The 23,786-nt window shown below is 35.9% G+C and overlaps 1 protein-coding gene across 1 annotated transcript in view; it reads right to left on the bottom strand.

The window, feature by feature from the left end:
* LOC150087376 (synaptic vesicular amine transporter-like) overlaps positions 1–23,786 on the bottom strand; it is a 60,296-nt gene that overhangs the window by 1,450 nt on the left and 35,060 nt on the right. Inside the window, exons 2-11 of the mRNA XM_090372033.1 lie at positions 19,064–19,220; positions 9,705–10,155; positions 9,436–9,494; positions 9,167–9,250; positions 8,753–8,935; positions 8,526–8,627; positions 8,096–8,270; positions 5,927–5,978; positions 4,590–4,653; positions 4,305–4,424 (exon numbers count right to left, since the gene is read on the bottom strand). Of these exons, the coding sequence (XP_090228159.1) occupies positions 4,305–4,424; positions 4,590–4,653; positions 5,927–5,978; positions 8,096–8,270; positions 8,526–8,627; positions 8,753–8,935; positions 9,167–9,250; positions 9,436–9,494; positions 9,705–10,155; positions 19,064–19,196 (1,423 nt within the window). The 5' untranslated portion in view covers positions 19,197–19,220. The remainder of the gene's footprint in view (positions 1–4,304; positions 4,425–4,589; positions 4,654–5,926; positions 5,979–8,095; positions 8,271–8,525; positions 8,628–8,752; positions 8,936–9,166; positions 9,251–9,435; positions 9,495–9,704; positions 10,156–19,063; positions 19,221–23,786) is intronic.

The raw sequence follows: 23,786 nt of genomic DNA, 5'->3' as shown, positions 1-23,786 counted from the left end.
GTATAAAGGTTGGCAGAGTTGTTAATGACACTAAAGACAGTATGCTACTGCAACAGGACCTAAAAACGTTAAGCAGATGGGCTGAGAAATGGAAACTAAAGTTTAACATTGATAAATGCAAAGTACTGCATATGGGTGGCAGTAACCCAAGAGAAACGCACCAACTGTGTGGGACTACACTTAGAGAGGTGGAGAATGAAAAAGACATTGGGGTAATTGTGCAGTCAGATATGAAGTTCTCTGAGCAGTGCAGATGGGCTCCAAGAGCAGGTCATGGAGTTTTGTCAATGATATATAGGAATTTTGCTAGCCTAGCAGAGACAATGAGGTGATTATACCTTTGTATAAGTCAATGGTCAGGTCACACCTTGAGTACTGCGTACAGGTCAAGAGGCCTCATTTTAGGAAGGATGTAGAGTTGCTAGAACGAGTACAGAGAAGGGCAACAAGGTTGGTGAGAGGAACAAAGGGGTGCTCTTACCAAGAGAGGCTTAAGTTCTGCAAGTTGCAGCATCTGGAGACTAGGCACCTGCGAGGTGATGTGATCCAGGTTTATAAGGCCTTGAATGGTTTGAGCAGGCTCAATGCTGATAGGATACTTCCGCTTGCTCAGATTAAGAACCTGAGGGGGCATAGATTCAAATTGAGGAAAGACAGCTGTAGAATAGATGTGCCGAAGTTCACCTTTAGGTAGCGGTTAGTTGATTGCTGGAACAGACTTCCATCTGTTGTTGTAGAAGTTGATAGCTTAAATAAATTTAAGGCTAAACCAGACAAACATTTTGAGTGACCGGATGGGTGAAATGGGAAGGGTTTTTTTTTTTTTTTTTTTTTTAGGCTGATGTTGTATAAGCTTGCTTTCTTGCAGCACATGCCTCAACTAATGCTAATATCAGAAACTTTATAAATAACAATGCGCAATGACAGTGCAAAATGATTGGACTGTTTATAATTTGTGCAGAGGTGACAAATGAAAAAAATAATAATAATAATAATGCTCGAGTAAGAGAGATAAACTAACACTGCCACAGTGTGGAACAAAGACCAATAAATAAATAAAAAAAAAACCCTTCTCCCATCCTTTCAAAAGTATTTCGCAACTTCAGCCAATGGGGACAGTTTCAGTTGGGAGACTTCATGAGCACATATTTTATGTGGAATTTAAATTGATCCTACATCCTTTCCACACGATGTGAGAAAGTAGCAAGACTATCCAATTCGTTACCTACAGGATCCATAAGCAAAATATATGACCAGTTAAAGCACCCGGAATTGAGTGTGCCCGAAGTTACTACATCTGTCCTTCCAGGAGCAAAGGTAGGCAGGGGGCAGAGGGGGCATATGCCTCCTTAACCATGTGTATAAGTGTTCCTAGGTCTATCTAAAAAAAAAAAAAAAAACACTCAGACCTGGTTTATGCATCACCCCCCCTTACGATGATACCTCTATACGATAGTGTACCCTACTACATGTACTTCACAATGTCGAGAATTAAAACTTTTGGTGTTACGCTGTAACTTTTAATTAATAAATATCCTTATTTTTTCTCTAGACTGCAGAGGCCAGAAGAGTTTACAAATTCATTGTGACTGACTGCATACATTAGAATTATTAAGGGCTGCCGAGTTTTCAACGTCACAATTTAATTTTTTGTAAAATGTACAGGCTCGAATCTGTAATCTCCTTGCATCTGTGTACGCTATCCACTGAAACTTTGAATAAGTTTTGTTTTCCTTGTAGTATAAATGTGCAGTGGCAGTCCCAGGATTTTCTGGTGGGGGGGGGCTAAAGTATTTGGGGAATCATTAAGCTTTATTTCTTCTTAATTTCAAAGGAATGCTATCATCAACACGATCCATGTCTTAGTATAAAACTGTTTCTTACATGGACAGTCCGAAGTTAACTAAAAAAAAAAGACTACTAATACTGATTTCTAAAGGGCTAGAGATTTTTGGTTAAACTATTATCTGTCAAGTTTCTAGTTAGAATATCCTTTTTCCAGACGCACGCAATTATATCAAGGCGCCAAACCCATAATAAAGATTTCCCAACAATACTTTAGAAGCTAAGAAAGTTGCCTCACTATAAACTGACTTCTAACATACTTTTCTAGGCTGAAAAATGTATATTGAAAATAATTACGCTTAAACATTAAACTACTTTATAATTGAAGTAAAATTAATTACATAATTATAATATGAGCAATTTTCTTAATGTGGTACTTTTTATTTCTAGCTTTGCGAAGGAGCACAATTGCACTTCCTTGTTAATAATTATACGTAAGAAGGTTATTTAAAGGTTCGTGGAAATTCGGTAGTTAAAAAGAATCGAGAAATTTATCAGCAAAATGAGTGCATTTACAAGCTTTGATAATTTCAAATGGCGAGATGCAGTTTTAAACGATTTTAACTATAATAGCCAGTTTCAGAGATTTAATTAATGACATTCGTTAACTTTTGCTAAGTTAAAACCAAGCACTAATTATTATATTTTACATTACAATTATAATTCGAAAAACTACTTAATTAAACATTGGTTACATTATGAATAATTATAGCAGCAATTATACGAAATAATTAGTGACTGACCAGTTAGGATTAGTGTATGGTCGGCTTATTGCTTACAGGATGAAAAATTGAATATCTCTGCGGTTGCATCTGCGTGGTGACCCAACTGAGATATTTAAGGCTTTAGTAGAGTTGGGTAAATTTAATAATGAGAATCTTCACTCTTTCTCAGATGACATACACAAAGCTATATAAATTTCCACTGAGGAAGGCTAATTTGCCTTTGTCTTAAGAGTGGCTACTGGAGTTGCAGTGAAATGGTCAGATTTATGTTTTTTTATTATTATTAATACTATATTACATATCACTTTGCCAATACTAATACGCTATACAGTAGGGGCACTCACCTTTTATTGTTTAGGGGTAAAAATAGACAAGTGACAAAAGTAACGGACTGGTTGATTGGTTGTTGTTGGGTTTTAGGAGCATTGACGACTAAGACCATGTTGCTCCGTGTATATTGTCTGTAAATTGAGTGTTTTCTGAGCTCAATTTTCTCTTTGCTGGACGAAAAACCCGAGGTTCCAGGAGAAAAAACCATGCTACCCTCACCTGAGACCGACTACCTCAACCACGTTGTGAAAGAGGCCCATAAAAATTCCTCCCGTCATCGATGGGATTCGAACTCAGGTCTTTTCCACCCGGTGTGGGGGGATGGGGATCCTACCAATTGTGCTACCTACGAAGACTCACGGACTCAGGAGCTGTGCTATTGGATACCACTGTTGAGTTGTATCCAATGGCACAGGTGCACAGCGGTTTTGGGGTCTCTGTCTCTTGTTAAGCTATATTACAACCATTTAAGAAGCGCTTGGGAGTCCCCATTCTGTGTTGGGGCCCAAATGCAAACCACAGTGACTCATATCTGGTGAGTATGGGCTTGGCACACCCAGGGTCCTGAGCTGGATATCATCATTCTTCTCTTTCTTGGTGATTCCCTTCTACTTCTCTCTCTCTCTCTCTCTCGGTGTAATTCAGAATTTTTTATGGCTCGTGCAGCATAAGCCTCAGGCTTCCTTGCACCATTTGGCTAATAATAATAATAATATCCAGTACGTGCCCCCCTCCCTTTTTTCATGGGATGGGCAAGAACATTTTTTTTTTTTTTTTTACAATTATGCATGTTTCAAAGTAGGATTTCATTTTTGTTGGTTAACGTTTATATTTCAACGTTTAAACCCATGAAACTCGCCGAGATGAGAATAAAGATTATTTATTTATTTACAGTATCCTTTTTTTTACATTTAATCTTAAATACGAAAATCAAAAACAATTATTACATGGTTGTAATAATACTGCTAAATATCGAGGAAGATATATAAACCATCATAATAAAGCAATATAGAAAAATGGAATATTACTAAAAACTTGCTTTTTCAAAAGCTAATGTGAAGCTACGTTTTGTAAAACCTAGCTTTAAACTGGTGGGTGAGAGAGGCGCATAAGACTTGGGGCCGTCTACATGGTTGCAGACGTGCACAATGTGAAGGAGCAGGCAAAGACAGCTGTTTAATTAATAATTCCTTAAACTTTGCTGCGGAGGAAGAAGAGTGATTTACTTTCGCGATGAGTAACTGATGTTAGCACATATAACAGGTGTTTGCATTTCCCTTCACGCTTCTTTTTTTTTTTTTTTCTTTTATGAGGAAGGGGATAGGGAAATTTAACGTATCAAGCCAGACTAAAATACAGTAATACCAATGTCACTAATATGTTATCAGTGTGGGCTATACTCACCTAAAGCAAAACCGGCACAGAAGGCAACATCTCCAATCGCATAAACACTACCATAGACGGAAGTATGCCGGATGTCTACAAGATGACCTAGCATTGGCATCATTGAGGAATCCACCATACCTGTATACGTAAATAAATGCATAAAGGTAAAACATCTTGCAGACAGAAAAGCAAAAAGACGATGGCAATATGGAAAATATAATCCGGGCTACATGGCAAGTTAGAAATACATCCACCCTCCTTCACTGAATGAAGGTTTTTACTACAAAGCAGAGCAATACATACCTATTGCAAATCCAATTCCAGCATTAGGAGGGATCAAATGGTTGGCATTGCGAGCTAAAGGGATCTGGAAAAAAAGTATATGAAAATCTTTTTAAAATCAAAATGAAATACTTTTTTACAAAAATTTCAACTGTAAGACTACAAGGCTACGAGACAAGTTCCAGTTTCGATAATGGGGATCATTCTGTACCGAAAACGGAGACCGAATACTCTGTGCTAAGGCTTGGTTCAACATACTACAACTAAGTTGAACTGAATATTGAATAGTCGAATTGGATTAGTTAAATTGAATCGAACAATTCAGTAGCGATGCTCAACTACGTACAGCTTGGACTTATGTTTAACAAATACCGGTTCTACCTAAATTACTAATATCTTTTTAAATTGGGTAGCATCGGTAGAACAGATGAATCCGTTATACATTTAAAAATCCGAGACACCGTCCAGTTTTTAAAAATGTGTGTTCACGAGTCGATTTGCACGTTGTTTGTGCGAGCTCAAACATCCGGAATAACTCGAGGGAGAAAACTGTACTCCTTCTCCTTAAGATCAGCTAAATGCAGCCTCTATTGAAGAGGGCTTTAGAAATTTTTCTAGTCATTCAGGGGAATTGAACCCAGACCTCTCCAAACGTATCATGCTGGCTAAGTTACCTCCGAGGACATTGTGTTCCATTTTTGAGAAAAACAATATAAGTCGGCTTATACGCCTTAATATATGTAATATAAAGTCGCTGATTTCTTAACTTGACTCACTGATCTCTTATGTATAAGAGATCAGTGGAATTTTACTTATAAGTAATATATATTACTTATACTTTTAATTTAGTAATAAAATATTTTTGAAATTCGATTTATTGAAATATATTTGAGAATGTGTGCTGTTAGGAGTGAGCGTTATAATTATACGTTTAGTAGGGTTTTTTTTTTTTTTTTTTTTTTTTTTTTTTCAAATTCCATATGCAAGGCAATACTTTAAATCTTACACGGTGGTACGCTGGGTTGTATCAACTTTTACTGAATATCTTCTTAAGTTATAAACAACAGATCTTAAGAATACAGGTAAGAGATAAACAATCATAAATAATGATTGCAACAATAAAATAATCATAAATAATTCAATTAGGATAAACACTTATATATAACTTCAATTTCTGAATAAGGACTTTTTGAAACAAGCCTAAAGTACTGAATGATACTTAATCATCTTGTATATAATAAGTTACATTAACTCTTTCCTTCTGCATTTGATATCCCAAAAGGGATCATCATTGATTACATTTAATTAACAGTCCGCTGTGAAACGTAATGGAAGCTAAAATATATGTGAATACTTACGCAGATTAGGCATATTCCTATGATGATTAAGCCTATCATGGAAGCCAACCACCTGAAATAAAAAGAAACTTTTAAATCAGTCAGTTGTACAATAACGGCAATAAAAAAAAAAATTACAATTTACTACACTTACTGTAATATGTTCACAGAATACTGAAGAGTGTCTATAAGTAAGATGCCCAAAATAAAAAGCATCATTTCCTCACATGGTGGGAGAATAATACTATGGGCATTAACAACTATCAGAGTGCTTCACATACAAGTATATTCATGTGATTGTGATGCCAATACAAATATGGCAACGAAATTAGAAAGTGGGCACACATTATCCTAACCCCAGGGGCTCATATCTGGTGAGGTATGGGCTTGGCACACCCAGGGTCCTGAGCTGGATATCATTATTCTTCTCTTTCTTGATGATTCACTTCTACCTCTCTCTCTCTCAGGGTAACTGAAATTGTTTTTTTTTTTTTTTTTTTGCTATTGCAGCATAAGCCTGAAGCTTCTTGCACCATATGGCTAATAATAATAATAATAATAATAACATCTATTGGGACTTAAAAAAAGCATCTGGTTATAAAAAATAAATATTTAATTCTACAGAGTATGGCATACACGGGCACTAATAACATCAGTAATCCTTTTGTGAGACGCTTTCTACAAGTTTCTGGTACGTGAAGCTGTAATCCTTTCTCATTCCGCACATAAGGCTGTGGCTAGTTCTTTGGTCGAACTAGGACTTCTTGTTCTGGCTCTCAATTGATATTTCTAAACATCCCAGAGATGTTCAATTGGATTCAGATCTAGACTCTGAGGTGGAACTGGCAGATTAGTGTTTGTAGCGCCTGAGGCAAAACCTTGTCAGGCGCCTAATTTATATCGTCCTCCCCCATATCACGCATATATACATGGTAGCGCATTTAGCAGCGCCTATTTTAGGCGGCGCCTGTGTCAAGTGCCTCACTTGCGCACCTCTAGCCCCGAGCCTGTTCACCAGATCATTCTCCTCAAACTACTGCTGCACTGACCGTGCTTTGCGACATGGAACGAAATGTTGGGCAGTATTTCTATCCACATAGAGTTGTCATACTGTTACAAATATGATCCTTCTCCAATGCTTATTATTAAGCAAAATTTCATTATTTATTGTTGAATTTCAATTACAAAAATAGCACATTAATACCACCGTCGTCGTGTACAACAACCTATTCCACCCAGCAACTATTACCGTAGGCAGTCTTCTGGAGGAAAGGGTCTCGAAAAAAGCTTTTTTGTTTGTTTGTTTTTTAGAACCCTCTTTCTCTGAGAAGCCACATCAATCTCCATAGATTTCTATGGAGATTGATTTATATTAATCGTATAACCAGTCATAAAGGTTTAGATTATAGATTTCAAGAATCACTGTTTTGACTATAAAGAATAAGCCACAACTGACAAAATTATCTTCCTGTCCAGAAATTTTTCGATTTTTAAAGTCAGTAAAAGATATAGACAAATAAATATTTAATTCAAATTAATATGTTTCATACAATTATCTAGGAATACACGATTCAAGCAGATAACACTGACACTAAAAGTTATGTTTTTAATAAAACATTATCCATTTTATATAAATAATTCATTTTACATCGGCAGCTTGATTAATCAGTCATATGGCATCCCTGGCAAACATATAAACAGGATGAGACAACAACAACTTAATTGGACTTAACATTAAAAAAAAAAGAAAGAAAATCTGCACTATTTATACTCGTACTATATCACGGCCCATTTAATTACCCTCGAGGTCGGATACAATTTTGGGGTTCAAGGTATTTGGAGTTATTTTAATTTTGGGATTTATCATGCTGTAGAGAGTAATCATTACGTCCTATTGCACCATAAATCCAAAAATTAAAATAATTCGTAGTGTCTACTTACTCTGAAAAATTTCTGGAACATTTCGTAATACAGAAGTTGCGGTATTATATGCAGCATTAATAAATGCTAACAGATTTCAATAATATTGTTTTACTCTTTTAAATATTTTTACGACAACAGCAAAAAAAAAGACATTCATTTATCGAAGTAGACATGCTTCCAGACACGAAATCCATGCATGGAGAGGTTGCGAGGAAATGAATTCTTAATATGTAATCAAGGGATGTATATAAAGTAAAGCTTGTTCACCTGCCCATCTTGTGCCCCATTGGGCCAAATACATTTGTGCCTATAAGATAAGAAATACTAGCCGGTAGGAAAACTGCTCCTTGCTGCCACTTGGCCGCACCCATGGTGTCCATCATCCACAATGGTAGAGAAGGCTCAAGGATTGCAATTCCTAAATTGGAAAACGTGATGGCTCCTGAAACAGAACACAAGGTTGGTAAATAAAGGTTTTAGTGTGCAGATCAATCTATGTGCTGTAATATTAAGACTGCCTTTGAACTTTTCCTTTGCATTTAAGGGCTGGGAAATCATGCGTGTGTGCAACCATGCATATCAAAGTGTATACAGCAGAAGAATATTTCGAAACATGTTATCAAAGTGACAGTTACCAAGAATCTCAGAAGACAATTCGGTTTAGCAAGTTAGATGCTAATACTGTAGAAATACTCACCTGCAGCTACTAGAATATAAGGATCTTTGATGAGAGTAAAGAGAGATGGACCTTCTTGTGGTTCCTTTGCCACCTTGGGCTGCAATACTACAAGCTGAAGGACTATCAGAAAAAAAATACATGAACAGTATTACGTGATACTATAAAAATTAAAAATATGTAATTTACATTTATCATGATCAAATATTAATCTGTCTTATAAACATAAGTGAAAGATTGTAACTTACGTCCATCCATTAGAGCCAATGCAGCAAGTACGAGAAAAGGAGCAGACTTGCCGACAAATTCGTACATTACTCCTCCGAACGGTGGACCTATTAACACTCCTAGTGCCAGACCTCCAAGAGCAAAGCCCATAGCATTCCCACGCTCCCTGTCGTCAGGATAACGGGCCGCTACCATTCCCATCCCTAACGAAAGAAATTATAGACTTAGTTGAAAGAAGTCGCAAAAAAAAAAGGTATTTATTTTTAAATTCAAAATTTCATACCAATATCGCGTTTCGTGACCAGTCGAATTCTAAGTCAATTGCACTTATTGAATAGATATACTTCTATGTGTGGGAGCAATTAGTTTATCAGAATGAAAAATAATGCATGCTATGTAAATTAAACTCAACAGTAACATGAAAGATAACTTGCCAGCTACACTGGTGCATGCAGATCCCACACCCTGTAGAGCCCGTGCTATAAAAAGTGTTGGATAGGTCCTGCCGATAGCAAAAACTGGAAAGAAACAAACGTTTATTAGACAATTTAGTTTCGTCCTTTTATCTTTATTTTAGGACAAAAGGTGGGATATTTGGATTATATATATTTTTTTTTTTATAAAAGAAACATATCATAGATAGAGAGAGAGAGAGAGAGAGAGAGAGAGAGAGAGAGAGAGAGAGAGAGAAACAACAACTTACTGATGGTCGAAACAAACATAATGATGAATCCAGCAAACATTGGAATAGTAAAGCCAATTCTGAAAAATATTATACAAGATCGCTAAAACATGTTCGAAAAAATAACCAAAGGGCAATAAAAGTTTGTTAAAATATCAAAATAATTTTCGTCTTAAATTTTTGTACTGAAAAAAAAAACTATTTTGTCAAACAAAACATTTGGGATTTTCCTGACTAAACTGAACAGTATTAACTGAATGGTGTTGTTCAGTACAATAAGAAGACCTTACCTGTTACTCAGTGGCCCAATAAAAGGATTGGTGATAGCTTGAATAACTGGTTTCGATGCAAACATCACTCCAACTTCCACATTCTCTTTCGTTAGCTCCTCGTGTCGAATTGTTTTCTCTTTCTGCGATTCAGCGTTTTCATTTTCATCTTCAGTGGAGTTCGTAGTCAGTTCGTGGCTCAGTGGAGTGGTTGTGTCCCAGAAGTCCTCGTTAGGGACGAGAGTATAACCAGGTAATTCCCACTTTGTTTTGCTCCGTCTTGGAGATGGTGCAAAGCGAGCCAAAAATTGTGGCCCCTCTTCGCTATCTTCGTCTTCGAGGTTGAAATGTTTTTCAACAAAGGACGGGAATGTACCAAGAGGAGGTTCTGTTCCAGAGGTCGGAGTTGCATCTGGAAATTGAATAGCCTCTTCCTGATGAATTTGGTACAGAAATGCGGGGATGATGGGAACTAAGAAGAAGAAAAAACATTACAGATTACGCACATCACAACTTTTTTTCCAACTTTATTGTGGTTACTCATCAGATTACCAATTACACTTTCAAAGACAAATGGTAAAAACAAATACTGCTTGTCAATTTTTTTACAAATATTAAAATAGTAGACAAAGTAAATATCCCTGCAGGAATTCTTCAGAACATTGCTGTTCTCTGAGCGAAATTAAAAATATTATGTATATAATATCTGGATCACAACACGTTTTGGAAACTTGGCATACTGCTTGATATGAATATTAAGACTTCTGAAGTGCTATGAAACCTTTCGGAAAATTCTTCAGCTAACTATCTAAAGGCCTAACTTTAATGAAACCAATGATTTGCTGCTATAGAGCATTTAAAACTTCAAAAACTTCTGTGCCTAAAATAATGTAACAGCAAAAGTGACGACAGGTATTTATTTTAAATACATTTCATTACACATTTAAACACATTTTTTTTACACAAACTAGAGCTTTTAACAGCAAACAAAATGGAAACTGTGGATATCATTCTGGTATGTTAAAAATACGTTTAGTATATCTCTCTGCTATCTTTGTTACACTTAATTTAATTCTGTCGTAAACAAATGAAATAGCCTGTAACGTGCTGAGTTACGTGGTACAAGAAACCTATAAGAAGAGCAGAAATGCAACGGTGGATTAAAGGTATACCGTGAGAGAAGCAGACGAAGTCAGTCACCCCATCAGAGGCATAATCATGAGTGCTGATACAGTGGGAACATTGCTACGTGCAGTGGTAGAGTTCATCCGTGTATCGATGTAGACAGTATCCACGATCTTCAGTCAATGGTAACTGTCCGAAAACGATGAAAAGAGCAAGTCCGGCAGGAAGCAGATACTCCACCACCAGGATGTTAAATGTCTGGACTGCCATGTATGTTTCTCGTACATGGCAGTCCAGACATTTGAGAGTCCTCTTACGTAAAATTTGAAAAAAAAAAAACCGTTGCATACAATCGCCAAAACCTTCAACACTGGATGTCAGGAACCGATTTCCACCTAGAGCCTAAGTGTCGGGAACGACGGTAATGATTCGGAGACAATGAAAACATGTAATGTAATACAAATTATGATTCACATTATTTAGCACTGAAGAACGCATAATAGATGTGGAAAACGCCCCAAGGAGATACCAGCTACCATTTTTTAATTACTCGATAGATCCAGTTGCTGATATCAGACGGGAAAAGACACGCCTTGCAGCCTTCCTTACCCAATCCTGGAAATTCAGATGGAACAACTCAATAAAAGGACAAATCACTTACAAGTTCATCCCAGATATCTCTAAAGTCTATTCAACATCGTCCCCCTGATTTTCTCTGGGGTTATATACTACGTTTCTCCTCACTAGCCACGGCTCTATCAGCAACAAACTGGCAACCATTGGCATTATTGAGGGTTCTAAATGTCACTGTGGAAGGACTGGGAGCGTCTTATGTAAGTCTGTCCAACATATGAGGACCTTCGGCGCCGACTCATTACTCAAATTCAGGATCAACCACAAGGACACGAATTTTTATAAGTCAATGAAGAGCACTACTATCAAGCCTTTTCCCGCTTTGCCCAGGAATTCACCCAGAGAAGATCACTACTTTCACAATTGCCACTGCAACCTGCCAATGCTTCCAGACTAGTTGAGACACCTACCTAGCCTTTCCAGTTACGCTACTACCAGGAACAACCACACCTACTGCAGTCATCGACGGACTCATTCTACCAGATTTGACTGTAGTAGGTGTGGCAGTGGAGCATATGGGCTTTGCCAGACCAAGGGAATGCTTTCGTCTATTATTATTATTATTATTATTATTGCGAACATCATTTTATTTCCACATCAGTGGGCACCTCTGGAACAGCCTGGTTCGGCTAGAAGGGTGCACATTATGCAAATTCCAGTTGATTATATTGATTGGAATTGCAAGAAATCAAAACAGATTGAAAATACACAACAAAATAAAAATAAATAAATAAATAATAACAAGTAAAATAACTAAATAATAAACAATAAAAACACAACGGTGAATCCAGGGAAGCCTTGGCAGGCAATTCTTTTCACATAATGCTTATTGTTCATGTTTAAAGAGTTCTTTCAGTATATCTTCTCTACAGCGCTTCGTTCATGTTTAAAGAGTTCTTTCAATATGTCCTTCTATAGGTACAGAAAGATGAGGCATCAATTCCCAGGGAGTTATATATTTCGAACGTATTCGCAGGAAACACTGACCTAAGGTATTGCACGTTTTTCAAAGAAGATTGTGGACAAGGCGTTGAATTGCACCGGGTTCGTTCTGAGGTCCGAGGGTTTGTAGAAACATCCCAGATGTCAGGCGAATCCATTTGGCCGCTTAGAAGTTATGCCAAGGTGTGTAGGTTCTTCTCTTTGATGATGGTTCCCAGGGTTTCATGCCAAGGTTTGCATAGAACAAACCTTGGCATGAAAGGGTAGCCCATCACTCTGTTTAGCCATCTCAGGAGCCAATATTCAACCCCAAGAAATCAATTTAGCTGAGTAGAGGAGGCTCCTGACCAGAGTACAGCAGCGTAGAGCGGTACGGGTGTCAAATTCCTTCGGACGTATTCCAAAAGGAACCCTCGAGACCGAAGACCGAACAACTCTTGCCGGATTGCCCAGAGCGCCGCAAACGTTTTTAGCCTGGCCATCTTGAGGTGATCTTTGAAAGTAAGCTCGTCATCCCACTTCAACTCCAAATCCTACATCCCCTTACTTCTCTCTTTACCCTCCATTCTCTCGTACATTCTGTACTTTCCCCATACTTTATCCCTCCTCTACACCACTTTTTTTTTTTTTTTGTCTCCATCCAGGAAGTTCAGGCGATGCTGGCGGACAACCGATCAATCAGTGATCAACAAATCTGGTAGACTTAAAGGTTATTCTCAAAGAAGAATAGAACAACATCAATCTGATCATAAATGCGGGAGCAGGATTACCATTGTCACCGCCGCTAAACCTGCTTACTACCAGGGTAGCTTCTAATATTTTGGCAGGGCAATGTAGGTTGCAAAAGTGTGACAAAACCTAGCAAAAAATTTAACAAGAATCTGCGATAAAGTTGCAGATCCTCTGGCTGGAGTCATTTACAGAATATGAACAGAAATATATTTATTTATTAAATAAATTGTTAACCCCATGCAAATTCTGTTTTAACGAATTTCACTGCATTCATTATCTGAAATAATAAAAATTATTATTATTATTATTTTATATATTTCATTGAATATTTTGTCCACGAAGTAGTTTACTGACCTTGTATAATCAAACTTGGTATTCATTTTCTCTTCTATTCAAGTATATTTAAGCCGAAAGCAAACCAGGAGATTATTCAGTAAATGCCAAGATTATGTCAAACCAATCCTTCAATCCGATTTCTTAAGGCCCAAAAGCCGGAAGAATTACGTTGCGAGATTAATAGTCATTCTATGCGGACTTCCTGGGAGTAATAACAAACAGCACACGCAGACGATGCACAATATTCTGTTGGCACACCTGCACCAGACAGATAGAAACCAGAATCCTCCTAACTGCGAATTTTCGCTAGAGTTTCGGCTAGGTACTATCCACCAAATTCCATCATAATACTTCCAAGGATTTAACTAGACCTAGTTAGCAGTAAATTAGATATTAATATCAAACCTAAATAAACATTTAGTTTTACCTGTTAATTATTTCAAAACGATGGCGTTTCGCAAGCAGTCAGAGGCACGCATTTATTTATTAGTTGCGAATTATTAGAATAAAAAAATAAAAATTGACTTTTATCAATTGGACCTTTTAAGTAAAACAAACAGAAAACTTAAAACTTTCTAAATTTTAAATGTTTTTTAAATATAAAACCATTTTCATACGTCTATAAAAATCTGTATGTACAATATCAATAAACAAAGAGGGGGCTGGGTAGTTAGCGATTTAATTCAGTGGGAGAAAGGCGTAAGTAAAAGTTTGTCAAACGCTGACGTATGTTCGTACTATATAGTGACCAAAATATTAGAAACCCTACCTCAGTATTATTATAATTATCATAGTCAATAACAGAAGAAGAACTCTTTATTGCATGCAAAAGGCACACGCCGTACATAAATTGTTACCGCTCGGTGTAACAATTTATGATAATTGCTAAATATTGCTTGCTGGGAAAAGTGAGAAAAAAAGTGGATTTCTTCTATAGAGGAGGTTCAGTCTTTCAAAATATCACATTGAAGTGTTTCAGCATAATTTCCTCTGCCCGCAAAACTCAGATTTTTCATCGCATGTAACAAATAGACCCAACCATACAAAACCTGAATTTCACGATATATTGACCCTCCTGGCTTATGACCTTAGTTGACTGAGCTCTTATCCAAAGCAATCCAACAAACACGACATCTTTGGACTGTTTATCACTGGAAAATAAAAACCAACGTAGAATTCGAAAACATGATGTTGATAGTTGATAATGGAAATCATGACACATTAACTCCTACAGTACTTAACAGTTTCAAAAAGAAAACATCCAGAGATGTCTGGAATAAACCAAGTCGTGTACGAGTATCAATCATCATTACACCGAGCGGGTTGCTTAGAATAATTGCAGATGCAGTTAAGGTAATTAAGCATTGGTATATTGTGTCTATATACTTTGTGTATTTTATAATCGGGTTGCCTGTTTTGAGAGATGTAAAACACCGAGCTCTGGAAGAAAAAAACTATGCAACCCCCACTTGACTAACTTAACCACGTTCTGAAAAATCCCATAAAATCCCACTTTCCTCTTTTTTGAAGGAAACAACACTCAGATCTTTTTTCCGAGGCATGGAAGAACATCGATCGCAATCATTGAAATAGCTAAAAGACCAAGACCATCACATCGATAGCAACACTCAATCCTTTCTACAATACTGAAACAATAACAAGATTATACAGAATAACAAGACTGCATAACAAATAAATAAATGATCGATCATCTTCTTTTTTCTAATTGCGGCCAAAATTAATCAACTGATCTAGGAATAATATTTTTTTTTTTTTTTTTTTTTTGATTTGGTAGTTGTTGGCGCATCGGCTTCTGTGGCCATATTGCACCTCCCAAGGTTTTTGCAGTACTTTGATCCAAGCCCGAGGCGGGAATCGAACCCGCGACCTTTCGGTTGCCGGGCAGGTACTTTACCCACTCGGCTAGCCCGGTCGGCAGGAATAATATAAAATAAATAATAAAAAGATATGTTACTTTTATTAAAATTGAAAATTTTTTCACCTTATTACAGTTTTAATATTTTAATTATTATATATATCATTATAATATAATATTTATATATAATTTTATTTTATTTTATTTTTTGTTTGGAATACTCTATATTTTCACTCTTTACACTTTTTCAGACTGATTATTTTCCTAACTAAAATGTGTCTGCATATTTATGTCTATGTATTTATAAAAATACATCAATCTATTTAAAAATAAATAAATATTTATTTATATATCTTTATGCAATATTGTAAGGCACTTAATACGCTCTGTGGAAATTTATCGTCTGCCATGACTGATATATATTTAAATTTTTTTTTTTTTTTACCACAACCGCTTTTTCTTTTTGAACGGCGCCCAAAGTATCAGATAAAATGTCGTTCAAAGTCTTGACTACTTTCGTATTCAATTAAATATTAAGCAAAATAATAGTGAATTTCCTGCTCTGGATTCAAGGTAGGATTTTTATTTATTTAATATTATTTATTTGATCAAAACGAAATCAGTATATATATATATATATTGCTTACTGAAAATGTTTGCGTCCAGTTGTAGAGCTGCTTGCGTCCACTTGTAGAGCTGCCTAGTAAATGTCGGTTGATACCGCTTTTTCAAATATGGGATTTATATCTTTCTAAACTTTCCTTGTGGCTTGATTTTAAACTATCTTAACGTGCGAAATATTTACAAGAAAGTAGCGTGCGTATGTGAAACCCCTACGAATTTTCATAATGAGTGCCTTCGCGATGGCGCGAACAGGGAAGATAATATTGAAGTATCGTTTGAACGACAGCGCGTGCTTATTCATTGCGATTGTAGTGAGGATTAGCAGCCTTTCAAATGCTAATGAGTAACCGCTGCCTCTTTTAATCTCGGTTTATAACTGAAGAAGGGCAAACGCCCCTGTCATTTGGAGACTTTAATATCCTTTAAAACTAGTGTATCTGAAAATCATCTCGAAAGTTTATTTTTATTTTTTAACGGTAACATTACAGCGATATGAATGGACTTTTCAATCGAGGCTTAGCTCGTCTTGTGGGTTGCGATGTGACTCGACATTTTCAGTCAGGAGAGTTGCGAAAATGAATATTATATATTATTTAATATTTATATTAAATAACCGCAACATTGAGTAAATAACATAAATAAAGTAAAAACATAAATTATAATAAAAAATATTCATGTACCTGAACCAGCCTTATAATTGATATATAGGCCCATTAAATTCGATGTTACTTATAAAATGATTATTAAAAGTACTGTAAATCAGGGGTGGGTGGGTAACCTCCTGCCCTCCGGTCGTTTTCCAAATATATATAATATATATTTTTGAATTAATGGAATTTCTGACGTAAATACTCTGCTCATTGCTACGACAAATATTGTTATACTGATAAAAAATAAACCATCAAATCTCCCATTAAATATTAAAAAAATAAAATATTGCACTTTTTGTTACCGGAATTATATTTGTATTTTGTTACTATAATTGTATTTTTATAATTTTATCTTGAATTTGTATTTCGTTTTTCTTATTAATAAAATTAATTATATTAATTAATTATGTATAAATATTACAATAAATAACATAAAGCTGTTTATGACAATTTTATATTATACATCATTTAATAATCCTAAAAATCATAGAAAGCTTAAAAAAAATTTGGCCCGCTTGTACCTCACAGACATATTGTTTGTCCCCCCCCATTTATAAAGGTTGCCCACCCCTTCTATAAATTATAAATCTGCATATTTCGCCAAAATAATACGCCATCCATCATAGGAGTGAAATAGGGTAGAGTGCGGTTATTTTAGACTACGAAGGCAAGTCAGGCCATTAGACAGCATTTCATGCGTGTAACTTGTGGGTGATAGTGTTTCATATCAGTAAATGTGTGTTATGAGGCCAGTGTCCTGTTTTTATGGAATCCTTTCCATTTAAGCCCCTGGTGACGTAGCCACAAGGGCTTGAATGATGAAAAGTTAATAAAAAAGTAGTACTGTTTACACGGTGTTTGTTATATTGAGGCTGCTTAGAATTTTTTTCCCTATGCAGGCCGAAAAAACTCATAAAAGGAAAGCGTAGTCCTGTGCTCTTCGTTAAATAAATTAGTTAAATTTTAGCTTTATTAGACTTAAATGATAAGTCTTAAATAACTTATTTAAAATAGTTACTTAAAAATTAGTAGAATTTATAAAAAAAAACAGTTAAATCATGAACTGGTTTACTGCTTCATGAATGCCATTGCCACAATGAAACTGCCTCCCATCTCCCCTCTTTAAAAATACGTACTTCACTCGGTCTCTGATAATACCCCGGCAAGACCACATAGGGCTGGTAGAATTTATAACTAATTAATACTTTTGATAATGTATACAATCATTAACTGTATTTAAGCAATGACGTGGCTAGAATCACTGTCAAAAACAAATGCGTGTTTTACCACGTTTATGCACGACCACTCTGCTAAGTCAGTACTTGATACATGCTTGCAAATACAGTGGCACCTTATGCAGCTAATGCAAATGCAGTGGCACCTTGATTTTTTATTTTATTTTTGTCTAAGCTAGCGGATTGTTGAAATCGGCTTGCCGTAAAGACAAAACAGTAAAGATTATGGCATTTACAGTAAACATACCGTGGATCCACAATGACTGAACTTCTCGGAAGCGTACAGCCCCTGTGTGGCAGCTTTGTCGGCTGCCACGCAGGGGCTGTACGCTTCACGTTGCCGTCTGCCACTCGTTTGGGGAGTTCTGCATTTGATTCCCATCAACGACTGGAGGAATTTCTACAGCCCTCTTCATTCGAGGCTGCAGTTAGTCGATCTCAGGGCGAAGATTTCCTCCCCCCCCCATCACGTACGCCCTTCCCGATTTTTCAGCATGCAAATTGGCTCGTGAACACACTTTTTACGGATATAATAATACACTTATGGTTATGAACGCACATTTGGGGACCGTACCAATGTTTTTATATTCTTCTCTTCCCCAATACCTAGTATGATTGTTTTCGTTGAAAAGCAATAAAAGTGTCACACTATTTTTGTATTCTGTATGGATCTTTTCCTTAATAAAATGTTGACTTGACTTAAAGGTGTCGTTTTATATTAACGGAAAATTAGAACCAATGTAGGGTAAAACATTTTCAACAGAAAATCAAAAGGTAATATTAGATTATTTTGTGTAAGTTAATTTTATCTTCCGTTCCTTTTCAAAAAAAAAAAAAATTAAATAATAATAATACATGTAAAATTAAGTTACATACTCAGATAAATTTCTCTCGTGAATAAGTACACTGTACTACTATACTGTACATGCAAATCGTACATTTCCTTTGATTATTTTGATTATAATTTAATTACAAAATAATTAAATTATAATTTAATTATTTTGTAATTGATTATATATGCCTGTACTGTAAACAAATTGCTTTTTTTAATTAACCGACATTAGGCTCATCGTCATTACTACTGTAATCAGGGTTTCACTGTAAGACAAAAAAAAAAAAAAATAAAAATAAATAAATAATAATAATACTGTATTGGTGCCTTTTATTCTTATAAATTCGCAGGTATATTACGATTCAGCCATTTTGTTTAAAACTAACGTAACTCACCAACTGTCGTAAGAAGCATGTTATCCAATAACAGGGCAATGGCCACAATTAGAAGCACAAGGCGTCTTTCATCCTGACATTTCTTCAAACAAGAGAAGCATTCGTATCCCGATTCGACTTCCTGGTGTGTCATCACCTTTATTTCTCTATAAATGGTCTGAAAAAGGGAGGTGAAGGCTGTAATAAATTGTCTTGGTTTTTGCTTGATTTTAATAGATAATATTAATTTCTTAATTGAATTAAACGTATTATTGCTGTTTATTTTCCTACACATCGCTCTTATTAAACCTGACACACTGTCTATCTTGGAATGGATTTTTTTTCTATCGATATCAGTTTTTTTTTAATATTGTGAGTCGCTCTAAGTCTACATTTTTGTTTTTTACTGTTACTGTAAAAATAAAAAACAGTAAACATATTACTGTTTTTTAAACAATTTTCAAAATATATGCTGAGTTCTACGTTAAAACAACAGGGAAAAAAATCTGGCTAATTTTACCCCTATCCTATTCGGAGATTTAAATATGCCGTTTACATTAAACATATTATTATAAAGTTGCCGGTTAAGGCACTGTTCATAACAAACAGCTTTAAATTCCCTATCCAAAAATAAAATATTATAGGGTAAAATCGCAGACTTTTCTAAAGTATTTGCAAAAAATATTATTGTGAAGAAATATTCTCTTTGTGAATCAGAGTATGTTTTTTTTTTAATTTATTTATTGCAGTAGTAGTAGTAGCATGTGATGCAAGAAAGCAAGTGTATGAGCTTATGCAGCATCAGCCAAAAAAAAAAAAAAAAAAATCACACCATTTCCTCCAAATACCTGTCCAATTCCTCCTTAAATTTATTCAACCTATCAACTTCCACAACGACAAATGGAAGTTTGTTCCAGCAATTAACCACCGGCTGGCTAAAGGCAAATTTCCGCACATCTATTCTACATCTGTCTTTTCTTAATTTGAATTTATGCCCCCTTAGGTTCGTAATCTGAACAAGTGGAAGGATCCCATCAGAATTCAGCGTGCTCAACCCATTCAAGGCCTTATACACCTCAATCAGATCACCGCGCAGGTGCCTAGTCTCCAGCCACTGCAATTTGCAGAACTTAAGCCTCTCTTAGTAAGAGGATCCCTTCATTCCCCTCACCAATCTTGTTGCCCTTCTCTGTACACGCTCAATCAAAACTACACCCTTCCTAAAATGCGGCCTCCAGACCTGTACGGAGTACTCAAGGCGTGGTCTGACCATTGCCTTATACAGAGGGACACATCTACAAATTTGGGCATTAAGCCTGATTGCCTTCATCAATAATCATTGATAAATATAGAAAATAACAATGGGCCTAACACCGAACCCTAAGGGACTCCACTAATAGAATTACTTCAAGAAAAACAATATCCATTGATTATCACTCTGTCTTCTCCCACTCAACCTTCCCTTTATCCATAGCAGCAACTTGCCCTTAATGCCGCACTGCTCCAATTTGTACAGCAGTCTTCCATGTAGAACAGTATGAAAAGTTTTTTCCGAAATCCAAGTATATGATATCAAAATTATTATTTTTTTTTTGCATCCAGTTCCTCTGTGACCATATCGAAGCATCCAATCGATGTGGTCAGACAAGATTTCTATGCTGGGTCTGAAGTATAATTGCAGCCTTGTCTAGATGATTCTGAATTATTTCTTTTAACAGTGATTCCATTATTTTTCCTGGAACAGAAGTTAAACTAACAGGTCAGTAATTACTCGTTGTTCCCCCTTCGTGAATTACCATCAATTACCTTTGATCTCCCTTCGTGAATTGGAGATACATTCAGACATCTCCAGTCAGTGGGGACCTTCCTTGAAACCAAGGATTTTCTCATAATTATGACTAAGGGTTTGATTACTTCCTTCGCTGCCTCCCTTAATATAATTGGATAGATTCCATCCATCCCAGGTGCCTTTCTTATGTTCAACTTCAACATTTTCTCTTCCACTTTCCTCTCAGTTATTACATATACTCGTAGATGAAAAATAAAATAAATGAACCTTAAAATTTGGACTGTCTGTGTACGGTATACACAGGGCCGCTCCCAGAGTTTAGGAAGCCCAGGCGCAAGAATTGATAATAATAAATTTTCTGTTTATACTCCGGGACGACCACTCGGTCAGAGGAGTTGACAAGATACAGAGAATACAAGAAACAGCACCGTATTTAGTGGTCACGGGCTTGAACCTCGGTCAGTCAAGGCACGTGTACTTATGCACCCTCGCGTGTGACCACTTAGCTTCTGGCCAACCAGTTGTCCTTTCTGGGGCTTAAAGGTAGGGGCCCAATTTGTTTGGATTTGGACCTTTTCAATTGGAGGACTGGATACGTTGTACAAGTGCACTGTTCCCTATATATAAGTGTCTGTGCTGTAATGTTATACGGTAATATTTAAAAGTACTTAAATTTAAACATATTTAAACGTGATATGTCTAGTGCAGCGAAGTTTGCGAAGAGTTAATCGACTGTTTTTTTTTTTTTTGTTTTTTTTAATACTATGGTGAATTTTTCGTACATTTGATGTTATAAGTCGATACAGCATTACATGCTCGCTGTATGATATTCATTTCTTATTGGTTTCTACTGGTCATGATCTAACAATCACTGTGAATTAAACTTTCGTTAACAGCTACCTGAAATTAAGCCTTGTGGCAAGCTTCCAAGTTTTTTTCCTTACATCTTTTTTAGTAATCTAACCTTATTTAATAACGCTAGGGTTTCTTAAATGCCTACGTTTAAAAACAATACTAATTATCCTATTTTAGATAACCTTATTAAATAAGATTAGGTTAGCTAAAATAGGGTAATATTAAAGAAGATTAGGTTACCTAAAATAAGATGTTATATAAGGTTAGGTTACCTAAAATTGTCTAAGGCAGAAAAAAAAAACTTTGAAGTTTTCCACAAAATTCGATTTAAGGTAGCTTTCAGTAATGGCAATTTAACCGAAAACAGGTATTTCTCATTCCGTAGAAACCAAAGAGAGAGACGAATAGTGAGATTGTCAAGCTACCGATCTACATAGGAAAATTGCTGAAATCTTCTCCGTAGTTTTAAAAAAGTCGTTACGTCTTTAAAAAAAAAAAAGGTTTTCAACTATTTTAGTCCTATTCAACCATATTTTGAACGTAAAGTAGAATTAAATGTTAACCTTTTTTTTAGAATTTATGACGCCCCTTTGCCTTAATTTATAAAAACAATTTTTGGTCTTCCATTTATTTCAGCGGGCTTTGTTGTTAAGTCTAGGCATAAACGGAAAAATCGTTTTGCTGATATTGAACTTCCTGCTAGCGAAAAGTAAATAAAAAGAAAGTGTAGGGGCCCAACTTCTTCTGCTAACAGCAGTTAAGAGAAGAAGTTGGTTTTTCTAAATAGTAACAAAATAATATATTTACTAACAACTATGACTAAATCCCATGATGGTACTCGCCACCCTTTTCATAAGGTATCGCACAACACAATGAAAACAGCTCTGCGTGGAAATGAAGCGCAACAAATAATTAACATTTATATATAATTGACAGTAATTAAGTTCGGAAATTTTCTCTCTCAGCCCAGCTCTTCGGACTGGAAGCTGAATATTAGGAGCTGTAAAACAAGAGAGTGAAGAAGAGTTTTCGCAGCTATCGAGGGTAGAAAGATAGCCGGTCGTTAAATACCCATCTCGTTGCCATGGATACTACGGAATTTAGCCTTTCGACTCGATCTTTAATCAACCCGGGCTATTTCCGGAATGTCCAGTTTGCCGTGTGCCGCAGAATATGAGAAATTCTTCGCGACTTCTTTCCCGAAGAAAGGCATTTTGATTGGCACGTGACGCACCTTCGTCATTATTACATATCATAGAAAACGCTTAACATTTGGTGTGAAAACTTGCTGGAAACTATCCAAGGGGCCGATTTATGATGTTGACTGACTGATATGAATAAATAAACAGTATATCTAGGTTACAAATCGGTCAAGAATTTTTTATGTCCTAAATCTTATTGAGCCCTATCCGCAGATGCGCTCCTTCAGCTGAAGCCACCGGCGATAACAGTTATTGTTCGTGGGTGTTCAGAAGTGGAAGACTGTTGCTCCCTCGATTCTCCTTCCCCTCCAAAAAAATGTGGTGATGTCCATCCAGAAAAGTGCAGTAAAATTCAAGAAGATTTTGCCACTGCGTATTCTTTCGGAAACAGTTTCAGAATTTCAGACGTGTCGGATATATCCTTCTAAGAGGATGTGCAGCTCAAAAATGTTGAAAAATATTGTTGAGCAATCCAAAGCCGCTACATATAGATGCAGTTGCAAAAGTATGCGTAGAAACTTCTGGAACGTATTCTAAGATCCAAAATAAGAAAAAAGTTATGCAAAAATGTATCCGCCTTTGTAAGTTTGCGAATATATAACTCCACAACCATATTTAAACTCACACAGTTCTAACTATACAGAATCGGACACGTGTTTGTTTGTCTTTTTTCTCCTTTTGGACCCTAGAATACGTCCTAGAATTTTTTGCGGATACTATAGAAGTTATGCCTATTAATGTCTAGGGGAAACTTTTTAATATTAATATTAATTTGTTTGTATAACAGTTTCAAGAAACAATACCGATTTATTTACTAACTTGATTTTTAGTGAAATATATGCCATTGTATTTTTGGTGAGCTTTTTCTCCCAAAGAAACAGGATGTTGAATTTAAAAA

This window comes from Mastigoproctus giganteus, chromosome 4, assembly GCF_048544385.1.
Source record: "Mastigoproctus giganteus isolate SK-2022 chromosome 4, ASM4854438v1, whole genome shotgun sequence".
Lineage (NCBI taxonomy): Eukaryota > Metazoa > Arthropoda > Arachnida > Uropygi > Thelyphonidae > Mastigoproctus > Mastigoproctus giganteus.
This window is presented reverse-complemented; position numbering and strand designations above follow the sequence as displayed.